Source organism: Ceratotherium simum, chromosome 21 (assembly GCF_057802395.1).
Source record: "Ceratotherium simum simum isolate JZ-2026a chromosome 21, ASM5780239v1, whole genome shotgun sequence".
NCBI classification, from domain to species: Eukaryota; Metazoa; Chordata; class Mammalia; order Perissodactyla; family Rhinocerotidae; genus Ceratotherium; species Ceratotherium simum.
The window spans coordinates 23346201-23363217 of record NC_141920.1 but is presented as its reverse complement, the minus strand read 5'-3'; the positions used below and the strand labels follow the sequence as shown (position 1 = coordinate 23363217).

The 17017-nt window shown below is 52.9% G+C and overlaps 1 protein-coding gene across 1 annotated transcript in view; it reads right to left on the bottom strand.

Annotated features, from left to right (window-relative positions):
• SLA2 (Src like adaptor 2) overlaps positions 1-15919 on the bottom strand; it is a 32609-nt gene extending 16690 nt beyond the window's left edge. The window contains 5 exon segments of the mRNA XM_004430435.3: positions 2997-3100; positions 5498-5584; positions 5962-6061; positions 10585-10730; positions 13651-15919. Coding sequence (XP_004430492.1) covers positions 2997-3100; positions 5498-5584; positions 5962-6061; positions 10585-10687 — 394 coding nt within the window. The 5' untranslated portion in view covers positions 10688-10730; positions 13651-15919.
• Positions 15920-17017: the final 1098 nt, after the last annotated feature.

Here is a 17017-nt window from a genome sequence, read left to right as displayed (position 1 = left end):
AGCAGGCCTGACTCGGAGGAGATGCTCAATAAGTGTTTCCCAACTGACAGAATGGACAGGGGTGAGCCCCTCAGTGGCAGGAAGCATGTCTCACTCATCAATCTCCCTTACAGTGACCAACACAGAACAGACACATAGCAGGACAGCAGGAAGGCCAGGGAGTGGTGCTGTTGGGGACCAGCCCTGGCGCTGACCTCTGGAGCAGTCCTGTGACCTCCACCAAGTCTTCAGTGCCCCTTCACAGTCCAAAGTTTTTGGCCTGACTTGGGCCATACCAGGCTCCCCCAAGGCCTAGAACACAACCAGGTAGGCCAGAGGGACTCTGGGGAAGATGGGGGAGCCTTACCCTTCCCCCTCCAGATCTGAGCAGTGTTCTTGGGAGCTCATGGGCCCCAGGCCTGCCTCCTTGGTCCACACACAGGCTCAAAGTCTCTGCAGAATTTCCTTCTCAGAGGTCTGTCTGGACCTCAGGCCAAAGAAAAGCTGATCCTGATATCACTCCCTCGGTCCACAGTTAATACGGCAAATTCATCACGTAAACGGAAAACACATTGTCTCTTACTACTTAATTCTGGGTTCCCTAGATTGGAACTGTGTTTTCAAACTTAAAAGAACGTTAAGAACCACCTGGAGAACTCGTGAAGGAAGCAGCTTTCTGACCTCTGCTCTCAACAGTCTGATTCAGTAGGTCTGCAGGGGGGCCCAAGAGTCCGCATTGTCAGAAGTTCCCCTGATAACTCCTGTGTACTCAGGTCTGAGAACCACCGTTCTATGACGTCACTTGGGCCCCTAGAGCTGTGGTGTCAAACTTTTTCTGACCACAAACCACAGTATGAAATTTTAGACTGTGACCCAGGACAAACTCAAAATTACTAAAACAAAAGTTTGATGCAGCCATATTTCCCCAACTCCCAGTGATGTACCCTGATGTCTCCTGGCTCTCTTTCACTTCACTCACTGGTCCAGATCCACCTGGACCTTAGCTGCAAATCAGAGTCACCTGGGGGGCTTTTATAGCTTCCAGGGCCGAGGTCACACCGCTGACCAATTAAATCAGAAACTCTAGGGGTGAGGTGCAGGCATCAGTAATTTGTAAAGCTCCCCCAGATGATTCCAAATGCAGCCAAGGGCTAGATCAGCGGTTCTTCAAGTGTGGTCCCCAGGCCAGCTGCAGCTGCACCTGCGACTGGGTTGGAAAGGCACAGCCTCAGGCCCTGCCCCAGACCTGCCAAATCAGAAATGCCAGCAGGCGTGGGACCAGCTCTGTTTTAACAAGCCCTCCAGCTGATTCCGATGCCCACCCAGGTTTGAGACCCACCAGTCTCTAACCACTGAACTAAACTGATTTCTTAGCCCACGAATGGGTCATGACCAGCAGTTTGACAAACACTGTACAAAAAGAAGCCCCAGATGAGAGATTAGAAATTAGTACCGGGGAGGTCATTGCCTTTCCTGCAGAATCGGCAAATCTCTTCCTTTTTTGATAATGAGAGCTGCATTCTGATCTCTCCCCTTTTGGTGTTGGCTGTGGGGAAGCTCAGAGTCAAATCTAACCTTAACCCCAGTAACTATGTGGGTCCTTATGGATCCTTATCTGCTTTCTCTTTTATTTCTCAGCTGGCTCCTCTTGTATATGTGCCTTCTTAGGAAAGGGGCAGAGCGGCAATAAGTGCCGGTCACTGAGCTCTTGGGGCTGAACCAGGCCAGAGAGGGGTGGGGGTAGGGCAGCTGAGCACGAAGCACTTCCTGTGGCTTCTCAAGCTCACTGGGGCCCGGTCTGCAGCACCCCTGCCCCTATCAGCACCACCACTGCGGTTTCCTGCTCACAGCTGCATGCTCGGGCCAGCCCCCCACCCCAGCCAGCCTATGGGTGTGTGTGAGGGTGGGATGCTGATGCTGCCTGGAAAACAGCAAAGGGAGCTGCAGAGAGGTCAACCCAGGGAGCTCCAGAGGGAAGGGGAGGAGAGGCAAAGATTCGCTGGAGGGGGCCCAGAGGGAGACTGAGTAGAATGCAAAGGACCTGACAACCCATCACAGTTGGTTCCAGTTAGGGCAAGTACAGGAGGCCGGTCCTCATTCCTGAATATCTCCTCCCTCGTCCAGCACTGTGCTTGCAATTCCACCGTTATTGTCACACGTGGGCCTTTCTTAGGTGTCTGAAGTTAGATGCACCTCAGCTGGGTTTGAATCGAGTTCTGCACTTACTAGCTGTGTCCTCCCAGGCAAGTTGTTTCTCTGCTCTAAGACTCAGTTTCCTCATCTGTAAAATGGGGACAATGGAAGTACGGTCCCTACAGGTTGTTTGAAGACACTTAAAAGACCTAACATAAACGGGGGCACTGCCACTCCTTCAACATCCCTCTCTGCCCCTGCTGTAAGGGACTCAGGGCAGCAGCTCAGAGGGAGGCAGGGGCATCAGAGATAGCATTTATCAACTTCCTGTTTTGTTTGCAAAGGTCCTGCACCCGGGGTAGGAGAAGTACCATATGGACGTGCAATGTGACAGGCCCCTACTCCTCTCCAGGCCTCTGTTTCCCCATCTGTACAGTGGAAAGAGGGAGGTCATGAGGCGACTTCTAATAGATTTTCTGGCTCTGACTGCCTGGTGACCCAAAGCACAGAGACCTTGTCAACTTGTCGACTTTTTGCCAAGAGATCAGGATCGTGTTGTGTCTTGGGGAGAGAGGAATCATTACTGGTCAGGGCAGGGAAAACCTGTGACTGTACTCTATTACAAGTCCCAGTTGCCAAAGTGTTGGCTGAGCCCGGATCCCTACTATGGGCCATTCACACCCCTTTTTAGAAATGCAGGTTATTGCTCCATTGCTGATGGGCTCTCATGGCAGCAACACGGCACTCAGTCAGCCAGACTGTCCAACTCCCAGGCCAGGCACTCTAGCCCTTTGCAATTGGCCTCCTACCTCTGTGCCTAAGTCACAGCACACTTGGCTCTTGGTACTCAAGGACGGGCCCGGGGCGGGGCTGAGCTTACCCACCTCTCCTGGTCTGGCTCTCCCGGATGAGGAAGGCCCCTCCACGGTTTCCAGGCAGCAGCAGCAGTTCTTCAGCTTTCTCCCGGCTCAGGCCCTCATACAGCCACCTGGGGGAAGAGCAGAGAGAGGGGCGGGGGTCAGCCTGGGGTGGGTGGGCCGAGACTCTACGGGAACCCCTCATCCCTCTTTGGGCCTCAGAGTTCCATCTGTACCATGAAGAGCTGGCCTCCAGGTCTCCAAGGGCCCCCCAGCTTTGTCCTGGTCCTGGCTCCAGGGGCCTCAGAGGACAACTTCATGGGGTCAGGCCTAGCCTTCTCTGCCTGGAGACCTCATTCCCAAGTGGCCAGGGGGCCGGGGCAGGTTGGGTGACCCCAGACTCTCCTATCATTGCCCAGTTCCCTCAGCACCCCTATGCTACCCACTCACCTTCAAGCCTTCACCTTTCTAAGAACTGCCCGTTTTCTTCTTTTTTTAATTTTAGTCAATATTTTATCTGAACATAAGTTTAACTTTGCAGCCCAAAGGTATGCAGGTGATCATTATCACTGAAATCTAACTCCCATTGAAGCTTATTTGTTGTTAGAAGGGTTGGAACTAGAATGTTCAAGACATTCTAAAATTTTGGGGCCGGCTCCGTGGCTTAGTGGTTAAGTGCGCGCGCTCTGATGCTGGCGGCCCGGGTTCGGATCCCGGGCGCGCCCCGAGGCACCACTTCTCCGTCCAGCCCGGGGCCGGGTCCCGCGTACGGCAACTAGAAGGATGTGAACCTACAACATACAACTATCTACTGGGGCTTTGGGGGGAAAAATGAATAAATAAAATCTTTAAAAAAAAAAAAAAAAGACATTCTAAAATTTTGGAAAAAATCGTGCAGCCTGTCAATCACCATCCAGGCCTCCCAAAGCACAGTTTTCCACAGCCTTCTCCTCGGCACCTCTCTCCACGCTGGGATCACTGGTTACTCTGATCCCACATATTCCTTCCTCTTTTCACTTAATCCCTCACCCATGTATGTCCATGAGGACTTAATCGCAATGGAAAGTTCGGGGCAGCTTTGTAGGAATTTTTTGGATTATTCGTCCATCAGCCTCCCGATGTCCCCAGAGTCATGTCCTGTGGCCCCAGGCAAAGCTTACAGAAGCCAATTCAATGGAAATGACTGCCTCTGTCATTTTGTGAACTTCCACAGTCCAAGCCAGAGTCAAGGCTGAGTTGATTCCAAGTAAATAAATCAGAGAAGCTGCGACTCGCTTGGTGCCAGCAGCAAGCTTAGCCTAGTTTTATAGTAAGTAAAACAAGTCATTCACAGGACTTATGCAAACCGAGGATGGAAATGAAGGAGTGGCAAGGGAAGGGGACCCTTGGAGGTAGTTAGTGTTTCCTTGGCTTAAACTCAGCACCACACCGTGGATGCAAAACTTCTGACCAGCAGGCCCAGGCCATCAGGAGACACGGCTGCAGACACCCTCCGTCTGAGCCGATTCCACGAGGTGCCCACACGTCTCAGGATCCCTGTGTTACTTTCATCAGAGCCAGATGTACCATGAGCCTCAGAAAAGGAAGGCCACCCAGGGCTGGAGCCGTGCTTTCTCTCAGAACTGAAGGGCGGCTGTCACAGCACACTCAGGGATACCCACCCGATTCCCTGTGGTTCAGGGAGAGCCCACGGAAGGCAGTTCACTGCCTTTCTCTCTCCTGACATAGAATTTGCTCTGGAGTCGGTTTCTTTTGCTGCTCACTCTTGGTGCGAGATGGCTCACACTTTGTAAGAGACTCTGCATCCCATGTCTGGCCCTCCCTCCTGTGGAGGCTCCTCTTGGAAGGGCAGGCCGAGGAAGCTCGCCTCGAGGTAGGCACCCTCACTCTGTTTGCCTCAGGACATTTACGCAGGCTGCTCCCATCTCCTGAGAGTCCCCTTCAGCATTCTCCCTCACCAGATTCCCAGGCACCTCCCAAGCCCAGACCATGACATCTCTGTGAGGTCTTCCTGAGCCCCCTCCTTGGGCTCCGAGACAGTTAGTAGTCTGCTCCTCTTTTTTTTTTTTTTTTTTTTTTTTGTGAGGAAGATCAGCCCTGAGCTAACATCCGTGCTAATCCTCCTCTTTTTGCTGAGGAAGACCGGCTCTGCGCTAACATCTATTGCCAGTCCTCCTCCTTTTTTTTTTTCTTTCCCCCCAAAGCCCCAGTAGATAGTTGTATGTCATAGTTGCACATCCTTCTAGTTGCTGTATGTGGGACACAGCCTCAGCATGGCCGGAGAAGCGGTGCGTTGGTGCACGCCCAGGATCCGAAGCTGGGCCGCCAGTAGCGGAGCACGCACACTTAACCGCTAAGCCACGGGGCTGGCCCCAGTAGTCTGCTCCTCTTGAGGGCAGGGCAGGGCCTGCTCTGATTCTTCCTCCATCCCCAGCTTTGCTCAGCAGGTTGCTGGGCATAAAGGATTTGGCTGGTGGGAAGAGAAAGCAGAAAGCTCCCCTAAGGCAGGGCCTAGGGTGTGAACTCACCCATGGGAGATCTTGGCCACCTGGACGCTGGGGATGAGGTACTCTCTGCCTGAGACTTCCGACAGCACCATCCACCAGTCTCCATTCCTGGAGAGAGAAAGGAGAGGGGACCTCTCTCAGAAGGGCCAAGGCCCCAGGAACTGCTCATTTGGGATTCACAAGGACCCTCTAGGCAGGATCCTGTGGCCCCCTGTCCCACCCAAGTTTCCCAGGTCTCCTTGCACCAGCCAGGCCAGGGACCTCTTGGTGGCAGATGACATGATTCAGGCCCCTGCAGGCCTTGCCCACCCACTGCTCCTTCCGCAGGGGTGTCACGCAATCCCACCATTAGGGCCACGTGGGAGCTCGCATCAAGGCCATGCTCTTTTCTCCTGGAGGGAGGGACCCCTTCTCCCTTTAGGGCACCTTCAGGTAACCAGGGGGAGGGAGTAGAGCACCCCACCTGGTGCCCCGGAAGGACTTACTCAGAGACGATGGTCAGTGGCTCCCCCAGTCTCAGTGACAGCTCTGCCTGCTCACCTACCGGGAAACTGCCCAGGGCCACAGCTGTGGCCCTGCTCCTGTCTGGACAGAGAGACAGAGATGCTCACCCTCTTGGCCAGCCCTCCTTCAGCTGCAAGGTTTGGTGAAGTGTGGGCTCCCACCATCAACCCTCCCATGTCTGCTGAGATCCCAGGAGGGAAACTCTGGAATCTGCAGCTTTTCAAAACAGCAGGGCTCTGCAGACCACTGGGGGTACCCAGACATCTCTTGGGGTCACCTCAGGGAAAAGGTTGATGTGGCAAGAAGATCCCCTTTTATATACAGATCTTTACAGAAGATTTTGACAAAAGGATTCTGCTGCTCAGCAAACTTAAAACCTACGGCTCCAAGCAGGTATCAGCCCAGATCTCGGAGCTCAGCTTCCGGAAGGCGTTGATGAGATGGGCCCTGGATGGACCAGCTCTGAGGGCTGGGGCCCTGTGGTGGTCACGGGAGGACAGGGGCTCCTGGGGGGGGCCCGTGAAGTCACAGACGTGGACAAACTTTGTAACTCTAGAGTGCTGTGCACGTGGACAGAGTGACTCTCCCGCGGTCTTTGTCCAGAGCGGTGGGTGTAGTTCTGTGCTGCCCCCTGAGAAGAGGTGCAGCCCTGGGGCCCACTGTGCCTGGCCTGGCCCAGAGCAGGTGCCCAGCAGGTGCATGTGGCCCAGTCAAGTGTCCTGGTCACACACCTGCATCTCTGACGGAGCACCTGCATGCATCATCTTGGCCCTCACGAGCCCCTGAGGGAGTCTTCTCTAGTCAGCCTCACTGCACAGCGAGGTAACAGGCTCGGCAGCACGCTCCGCCAGGAGCGAGGGCACAGCTCCTCCGCCACAACACCCTGTCCCTCCCCTCCCATGGGGCACTGTTGGGGTGGGTGACCATTGTGGCTGCTCTCAGGCCCAGGTTGGGGGCACTGGGCTGGACAGCAGCAGCACATCTCCGAAAGGACCCAGACTCCCTGGGAGGCTGATGCTCAGAAAAGGAGTCACAGCGCCAGAGGACCCCACGCCACCCCCATGCCCCTGCACCATCACATCAGGACTGGTCCCGAGGACATGGGGGCCATGAGGCCCGATTTCAAGGCTGGAGAGCAGGCGGCCAGCGGCTCCCTCAGCATAGGATGCTCACCCCCTCGCCCACCTCAGGGAATAGCCCACCCAGTCTAACTAGACCTCCTGATGCCCGTCCAGGCCTTCCTGTCCTGAAAACCCTGCCCTCCGTGGGCTGCTGAGAACCACTTCACCTGCACCCCAGTGTCCCTCCCTTCCTTCCTCCTTATCCTGCTTCAGTAGGGGTCTCTGTAACAAAGGGGAAGGAGCGCCAGAGACTTGTCAGCATACCATTGTGGTAAGCTATGAAAAGCAGTCAAGGTCAGCAAGAAAGGTTTATCTGTCTCCTAGATGCTCCTGAAGGGGCCAAGGCCTGAGAGGGCTCTGGGATGCCCTCCAGACAGAGCTGGGGCCCCGGGAGGGGGAGCAGATGGACAGACAAGGACCCAGGGGATGGGTGGGACAGAACCAGAGCTGGACACTGTGGAGGCTGAGGGCCTCTGCTCTGGGTGGACGTGTGAAGAACAAGACTGATTCTGGAAATGGACTGGTTCCCGCATGTCCTTGCAGAGACCCCCTCCGGGGTGACCCAGGACTGGAGCCCAGGGGTCTCTCCTTCTCTGAGCCGTCTGCAGCACAGGGCCTGGCCATCCACAGAGCAGGGAAATACCTGAAGCCCAAACAAACGATGCAAGCAAGTCTTGTAGAGGGCGTCCTCCGACAAGGGCGGACCCAGGAGGCCTGGGAGGGCCCCTTCCCCTCCTGGAAGCCCTGGCCTTGCACCCCTAGGAGTCACTGAGCTGCTTGTGCTGGCCCCCCGATTGGCCCTCTCCACCTGGCCAACTCACCCTCATCCTCGCTCCCTGGAGAAATGTCCCTTCCAAGGGGAAGCCTTCCCCAACAAGCCCCTCAGCACACACTCTGGGTCAGAGTCCCTTGAAACACACTGTTGCCAAAATCTAACACAATTGTCATTGATTATTAGTTTAGTGCCTGTCTCTGGCACTTGACTGTCCCTGAAGAGAGGGGCCGTGCCTGTCTAGTCCGCTGCCGTGTCCCCTGGTCCTGGCACAGGCCTGGCAAGTGGCAGAGCCTCAGTTGATTTTGGATGGATGCAAGGCTGGTGGACAAACACAGGACTTACGGAAGGGGTTGCCCCAAATCCATGCTCCTGCTGGGACTAAGGGTAGACCCACCGAGAGAGGCCCCTCCTTCCCCCTGGAGACACTGGCAGAGGGGGGAACGCAGTCCCCCTCAACTCCCACGGGCAGGGAGGACCCCAGGACACCTGCCGGCGGGGGTGGGGGGAGTGTCATCCCCCTCAGCAGTCTGGGCATGACTCAGAGCAGCCTCAGGCTGCTGCCTGTGGCTAGATTCAGAGGAAAGGAGGTGGAGGTCTGTGTGGTTTCCAGCTCTCTTCCTGTGGGGCCTGGGGGCCCCAGGCTCGTGGAGGGATCGAGTGGCTAAAGAGAGGCAGCTGCCTCCCCAGCAGGAGTCCCTCAGGGCCCAGGGCTCTGAGGCCCGGGGGCCTACCGGCAGGCTGGTGCAGAGAGAATACTGAGGGAGGGGAAGGAAGCCCCAGCCACTGCAGGGGAGTTTCCAGATTGGGGACAGCTCCTGCCCAGACACAGACATCCAGACATTTGGCCCTGCAGTCTCCTAGTTCTGCTTAAGTGTGTGTCCCTGTCCCTCCTCCTCCAAGCGCTGCTTGGTTTAAAGTAATCTTGTTATCTGTGATGGTTGATTTTATGTGTCAGCGTGGCTAGCCCACAGTACCAGATATTTGGTCAAACACCAGTCTAGATGTTGCTGTGAAGATATTTTTAGATGAGATTAACCTTTACATCAATAGACTTTTTTTTTTTAATTTTTTTTTGTTTATTTTTTTCCCCCAAAGCCCCAGTAGATAGCTGTATGTCATAGCTGCACTTCCTTCTAGTTGCTGTATGTGGGAAGCGGCCTCAGCATGGCCGGAGAAGTGGTGCGTCGGTGCGCGCCCAGGATCCGAACCCGGACCGCCAGCAGCGGAGTGCGCGCACTTAACCGCTAAGCCACGGGGCCGGCCCTACATCAATAGACTTTGAATAAAGCAGATTACCCTCCATAATGTGGGTGGGCCTCATCCAGTCACTTGAAGACCTTAAGAGCAAAAGACAGAGATCCTTCGAGGAAGAGGGATTTCTGCCTGCAGACTCAGGACGGCAGCATCCAACTCTTCCCCGGGTCTCCAGCCTGCTGGCCTGCCCTGCAGATTTCAGACTTGCCAGCCCTACAATTGCATGAGCCAATTTCCTAAATCTCCCTCTCTTTCTCTGTCTAGACACCCACACCCACACCCATACCCACACACACACACCCACCCAACCCTCTCTTGGTTCTGTTTCTCTGGAGAACCCTGATGAATATATTATCAAAACCCCAAGTCAGGATGTGATTTGAGAAACGATTTGTGGACTGTTTGGGGGAATAAGAAACAAACTGGGAGCTTCAGTTTTGACATCAAAATATTAGAATTTCTAGGATGTTTTGATTATCCAATTGTCCTAAAAACTGGCATTTTTAGTCAGGACTATCTTAGAGAGTCACAGTTATACATTCAGCATACGCATTGTAGATGCTAATTTTTTCCAATTACCAAAGCCCTAATTTTGCTTCACGTATTCACAGCACCTCTCAGGATAAGAGGAGACGCTGGAGCAACGCTGTCCAGTAGAAGTTTCTGTCATAAAGGAAATGTTCTACAATTATGCTGTCCAATAAGGTAGCCACTAGCTCCATATGGCTATTGAGCACTTGAAATGCAGCTAGAGTGACTGAGGAGCTGAATATTTCATTTTAGTTAATATTAGTTTAAATTTAAACAGCTGCATATGGCTAGCAGCTACTATAAGGGAAAGTGCAGCTTTTTTTTTTTTTTTTGCTGAGGAAGAGTCACCCTGAGCTAACATCTGTTGCTAATCTTCCTCTTTTTTTCATTGAGGAAGATTCGCCCTGAGCTAACATCTATGCCCATCTTCCTCTACTTTGTATATGGGGTGCCACCACAGCATGGCTGAGAAGTGGTGTAGGTCCACACCTGGGATCCTAACCTGGGCCACCGAAGTGGAGCACGCCGAACTTAACCACTAGGCCATGGGGCTGGCCCAGTGCAGTTTTGGAGAGCTACAGAAGTGGGGTTGGTCTTAGATTTGCCGGCTCAGTCTGGGAATAAACTGGTTGAGGAGGAGAGAGGCCTTGGGAGACGCCAGGGGGACTATCACGCCCTCCCGGTTAGCACCTGGCACTCTCTCACATTTTCTAGTTGATCTGGTTGTTTAATGTTCCGACTGCTGAAATGTGAGCCCTACAAGAGCAGGGCCCCTGCCTGGACGGTTCCCTGAGTGGGGTCTCAATGACACTTGAAGCTGTGTTGGCGTGGCTGGTCAGGCAGGCCTGCAGAGGCAGCAATGTCGGGCTGTGCGGCCTCACGGTGCCTGGGAAGGCCTGGCTGCCCCGGGCCCCACGGCCTACCTGCTTGCGCGGGCACAGGGCCCTGGCCTTGGACAGAGGAGCTTGGGCTTGGGCTCAGGCTCGGGCTCCGCAGGGCTTTCCCTCTGCTGGGCTGACTTCCCATCGTTCCTCAGCAGAACTCTCAGAAGCACATCGCTGAGAGAAATCTGAAAGAGATGTTGCGATTGGAACAGGGCCGTGGCTCCGGCCTGACCCCCAGACACCCTCCCTCCCCAGCTGGGCCCTGCACCTCCTCTGGCCCAGGCTCCAGCCCCTCCCCCAGACTAGCAAGGCTCTGCAAACTGGACTCTGTTTTCTCTGCCTCCCATCTTTTCTTCGCTGCAGCCATGCTCAATTCTTTATTTCTGGGCCTTAGCGTGTGCGGTGTGCCCTCCTATTGGCTGGAATGTTCTTTTTCCCCTCAGGCCTGTCTGGATCCCTCCCTTCCCCAGGAAGCTTTCCTTGAATTCCCCAGCCCTCGATGACCACTCCTGTGGTTACTCAGAACCATTTCCTGACTGGGGATCACATTCTGCCCCTGGGTGGCAGGGACAATGGCAGCACAGAGTTCACTCCAGACATACCGGAACCCACGGCTGGGGTCAGAGGTGGGCAAGGGGGATGTGATGGGACCTGGGAGCTGATGTCACCACAAGCTAAGGTGACAGTGAGCACACTGTTATTGGTGTCATAGGGCAAAGTAGGATGACTGGGAGACTGTTATGACACAGTGATAATGTGCAAGGCTTTGGAGGATTGGCTGTCGAGCCACTTCCCCTCCCTTTGCCTCCGTTTCCTCATCTGAAAAATGGGGATAACAATACCCAACACATGGTCCGAGAGATAAATGTGTGAAAAGCCTGGGAGGGCCCACTTTTCCTTTATCAGGCCCTGAAGGTCACTTCACCAGAGGCCGCTCCAGGGAGCCTTCCCTTGTCTCTCTCTCGGCTCCCTGTTGCGTTCCTCCCCAAGTCTTACTTATTCATTTATTAGAGTGTTCACCTGTTTAATCTGCCATTATTCTAGAGCTCAGTGAGGACAAGGAGCTCTCTTTGTTTGCCTGTTTCCGCAGCATTTTGTGAGGCACCTGGCTCATAGCAGGCCCTCAACTCATGTTAACTAAATGGTTCTTAGCTCTTTGGACAGGTGTCTTATTCTTAGAATAATTTAAATTCCCGGGTTTCCAGGGTAATGCTGATTTCTCCAGACACTTGATTAAAGTGTTTTGGGGAGGTGGCTTCATCCTTTTCAGTAACAACAAGGCATCATTAACCAGTCTGGTTCCATTCCGCTGGTATTCATCCAGTCCCTCTCTGTGCCAGCCACCAGGGCACGGGAGGAGGAAGCCACACTCTTTCCCTGGAGGAGCTCATGGAATGGCACGGTGACATAGCGGGCTCCATCCTTGCCTTTGAACCCTTCACCACGCCTGGGTGAGGACGGGTGTCTGTCAATATCATGGAGGGACTTCCGTGGCCTCCCAGGCAAGAGCCTGAGGAGTAAAGACCCTGCCTTAGAAGACGGGACACCGTTCCACCTGTGCAGGTGAGTACCCTCTGTTCTGCAGTCTCGTATCATCGGCATGGGGACAACAGGACCTGCTTGCTGCTGCCTCGCCTGGGGAGTTCAGTATTCATGGGGACAGGAGCTCTTTAATATGAAACGGGCCCATCTTTAGGAGATGGCTCCTGGCAGCAACTCCCTGCTCAGACTTGGGATCCTGAAGCCTTAGCAGCCCGAGATGGTGCTGCTGCCTCCTGAGGAGGTCTCTGACTCCCTCACTCAGAGGGCACCCCTTTCACGTCAGGTTTTCAACATTCCCGCTGCTCCCTAGCCTTTCCTTTCCCCTGGGCTATGAGGCTCTGTGCTTAACTGTGCACACATGGGTCCAGAAAATCCTAGGGAGAGATCTTTCCTGGGCAGCTTGAGTGATTAATTCAGACCAACCAGGCTTGAGCTGTGTGACCTCAGGCAAACCCCGTAACCTTTCTGAGTCTCATCTGTGAATCAGGCATAATACCAACTCCACAGGGTTGTGAGGAGAAGTCGAGGCACCAGGCCCAGAGTGGGTGCTCAGTAAAGATTAGTTTCCTTTCCTCTCCTCAGCAAGACAAAGTCACCACAATCACCAACTGCACTAAACCCAGAAACTTCTTCCCACAGCAGGTGGAGCTGGGGGATGGGCCCAAGGGAGGTAGAGAGCCACACTCAGGCTAGAAGCCCCCAGAACTCTCTGCCAGCTCCCTACACCTGGTCTGGTCTCAAGGCCAGGAAGCTTCCTGGGGGTGAAATGAAGACCATCGGGTGGGCAGGTCCATAAGGAGAGAAGTGACTTTAAAAAAGTTTTTAAAAGAGAGAATCTAATCGTTAGTTACACAGTATTTGAGCAACTTAGTATGTGCTAGGCACTTTCTAGGGGACCCGAGCTAGTGGGTGGAAGCAAAGTTAGTAAAAGGCAGCTGAGATCAGCACACTGCCCACAATTGTTTGATCATCTCACTTGATCCTTTGAGAAGTCAGCAGCCTTTGAATCCCATTCAGATACAACAACTAAGGCCCAGAGAGGGTGACCTGTGCTCACTGCCACATAGCTGGTTAGTGCAGAGCTGGGTCTACAATCCACATCTTTGTGTTTTTGTGCTTCTGAAGATGATTTCTCAGCAGTGGAGGTAGAAGTGATGAATTTGGATTGAGCTAAAGGAGACCTCTCCCTTTCTTTCAACTGAGAAATATCACCCTTTTGAGAGGAACTGTAGGCTCGAGAGCTGAAAGTGTCTTCAGAGTATAATCCAGACTCCTCTCATTCACTGAGGCTGGGAGGCTGTGGCCCAGAGAGGGTCCTACAGCAAGTTGGTAACCAACTGGTCCCGAGAAGGGACCAGAAGGGGCATGAAGACAAGCTGGAGGGAATAATGTAATCCTCCAGAGGCAGTCGAAGCAGGAGGGGGAGGCTTCGGATCTTTTGGGGACCCTCAGAAACCACTTCCCCTCTCCTTGACCTTGACTATAAAGCCCACTCCTAGTCTGAGGGGACCATCCTTCCTCACGGTCCCAAGGCCATCGGAAAACAAAAGGAAGCATACTTACTGGTTTCCTGCCATCGGAGGCTTGGGGCGGGGGCTCAGCTTAGACACATGCTTCTGCCAGAGAGATTAGGGCTTTGGGGGCCCCTTCTGGAAGTCTGCCAACATCCTTAGTCCTAGGGCACCCAGAACCTTCCAGGCCTGGGAGAATCTTCAGACAGAGGCTCTCGGTGTCGCTTTGGGTAGCTCCGTATCTGCCTGTGGTCAGCAGTTTGTACACCTGTCGGACAGGAGATCTGTGCCTTAGGGATCCCCGACTGGGCAGCCCTCTCAAGCACAGCCGGGCCAGGGAAGCAGGCCCAGGGCTCTTTGAGCTCTGTCACAGGGCCTTGGGGCTCCCGGCTCACATCTGCAGGCTCTGTGGTTCTCACAACCACCCGTTTCCTCTGACGGCATCACAGACCATCAAGGAGCCACCTTCCCCAAGTTCCTGTTTCTGGGGGAGAAGCAGCTGCCTTGTCATGATGCTGGAGGGAGAGGCTTTTCTCTGGCTTTGTGGCTTGGTCTTGCCCAAGGAACACAGAACCGAGGTAAATGAGCACAAGTTTCCTACGCTTACCTGATCACAATAATCACCTGAGGGGCTGAATATCAGATTCCTGGGATCCTCCCACATCTTCTGAATCCAAGTCACCAGAGCAGCCTAGGAATCTGAATTTTAAACATTCCAAGAGAGTCCTCTGACTGGAAGTCTGGGAAGCGCTGCCTTGAAGTGATGTGTCCCAACCTTCAATGTGTATAGAATCCCCTGGAGATCTTGTTGAACAGCAGAGTCGGGTTCCGTGAGTCTGCGGTGGGGTTCAAGGTTCTGCCTTGCTGACAACTCCCAGGCGATACCCATGTTGCTGGTCTGGGCATCACACTTTGGTTAGCGAGACCTGGACAGTGCTTCTCCAAGGGTGGTACCCAGGCCAGCAGCCTCAACATCATCCGGGAATTTGTTAGATATGCAAATTCTCGGGCCCCATCTCAGATCTGCCTAATCAGAAACTCTATGGGTGGTGCTTGCAACCTGTATTCACAAGCCCTCCAGGTGATTCTGATGCACATCCCAAACTTGAGAATCACTCAGCAAAGGTAATCTCTGATGGAATTGCCTTTGATTGGTGTGTTACCTTCAGTCATTAAAATTTACACTAATAAAATCCCCAACTCATTAAAATCTAAATAATCACACCCACTTGCCGCCTTTCCTTTAGGGGGCTTAGTACTCCCGGAGACAGATGCATTTTTTTTTTCCTGAGGAAGATTGTCCCTGAGCTAATATCTGTGCCAATCTTCCTCTATTTTGTATGTGGGTTGCCACCACAGCATGGCCACCACTGAGTGGTGTAGGTCTGCTCCCAGGAACTGAACTCAGGCTGCCAAAGCAGAGCATGCTGAACTTAACCACTAGGCAATGGGGCCGGCCCTGGAGATACACGCTTTTTAACACAAAATGGCCCATTACACCGAAATAGCTCTTGCCTCCAGCTCAGACTACACAGCCTTTTCTGGGGCCTTGCCAGGCAGGGCACACTCCAGCTCAGGTCCTCCCTTTCTCCTGAGGAAGGTTGGTTTGAGATTTAACTCTGAGGGCACTTGGCACGGAGCTGAAGGAACCAGAGTGGAGGCGCATCCTCTGTAGGAAAGTTCTAACCAAGATGTTAGAATGGGTGACAGCCACTCAAGGATGTGGCCTGTGGCAGGGAGGGAACTGAGCACAGGCCCACCCTCCTGCTCCTGCCCGCACACCACTCTGACGTCCACCTTCTTGTTTTTTTTTTGGTGAAGACTGGGCCTGAGCTAACTTCTGTTGCCAATCTTCCTCTTTTTGCTGAGGAAGATTGTCCTTGAGCTAACATCTGTTGCCAGTCTTCCTCCTTCTGCTGAGAAAGATTGGCTCTCAGCTAACATCTCTGCCCATCTTCCTCTATTTTTTGTACATGGGACACCACCACAGCATGGCTTGATGAGTGGTGCGTAGGTCTGCGCCCAGGATCCGAACCTGCAAACCCCAGGCTGCTGAAGTGAAGTGTGCAAACTTAACCACTATGCCACCAGGCCGGCCGCTGTCCATCTTCTTATTTGACAGGCAGACTTTCAGACTGGCCTCAAGGTGATGTCTATGAAAGAGGTAGGAAGCAGGCAACGACCATCTCTGATCTTTTTTTTTTTAAAACTTGGAAGCAAGAGTGCTCTGGAACATTGCTTCTTCCTTGGTTTATTTTTTATTGGGGTCACACTGGTTTATAACACTGTGTAAATCTCAGTCTTCTGTATAGACTGCATCGTGTTCACCACCAAAAATCGTGTGCATCCATCACATACACGTGCCCCTGTACCCCTTCTGCCCTCCCTCCACCTCCTTCCCCTCTGGTAACCACCAGTCTGTTCTCGGTATCTATGTGTTTATCTATCTTCCACATATGTGTGAAGTCATACGGTAATTTTCTTTCTCCGCCTCACTCATTTCACTTAGCATAATACCTTCAAGGTCCATCCATCTTGTCACAAATGGCACAATCTTGTTTTTTATGGCTGAGTAGAATTCCATTGTGTATATATATACATACCAGATACATATATAGCGGGTCTCTTCTTTAAAAAAAATCCCACCATATACTCTCCCTTTCCACTCAGGGAGGCATTTAAGAATTAGGATTTAAAAGCCCAGATCTGCTGCTTATTAGTTTTGTGACCATTTGTAAACTAGTTACCTCTGGGCCTGTTGTCTCATCCATCAAATGGGACTAGCTTGTATCTCATTGGGTCAATAGAAGGAAACACAAAGGAAGGTGCTAAGGGCCCGGCCTATAGTAGGTGCTCAATGAAAGGCTGAATAAAATATGAAAATGCATTGATTTTGGAAGAACTGGGAACTTTCCAAGCCAGGTGACCTTGGCCAAATCACTTAACCTTCCTTTGCTGTTCCTTGTCTGTAAAACATACTGCCCACTTTGTGGAGTTGCCATGAGAACTGGGTAAGACGATCTATATGGAACATGAGTTTTACACCATCATCTTGTGTGGAGTCTACTTGGCCACTTCCTTGCCTCTCACAAAGCAGGCACCCCAATTTCTTTGGACTGAATAGGAAGAAAGGAAATAAAAATAAGGAATGAGTACGATAAGGACCAGTCAAGTGTAGTCAGCTGGGGCCTGACTCCAGGCACAAGGCTCAGGTGCGAAAGCTGACAACCATCCACACAGGGTGCAGCCAAGGGGTCTGGAGCAACATGGGTTTTAAGAGCAAGTGTGGCTATCAGACCACCTCCAGCTCTGGAACTTGGTGTTGGCCAGTATTGTCAGGAACTCAGCTTGGTGACCTGTATCTGTCCACGAGTATTTGTTTCATCTCCTCTAACAGAATGAGCAAGGTCCGGGTCGTT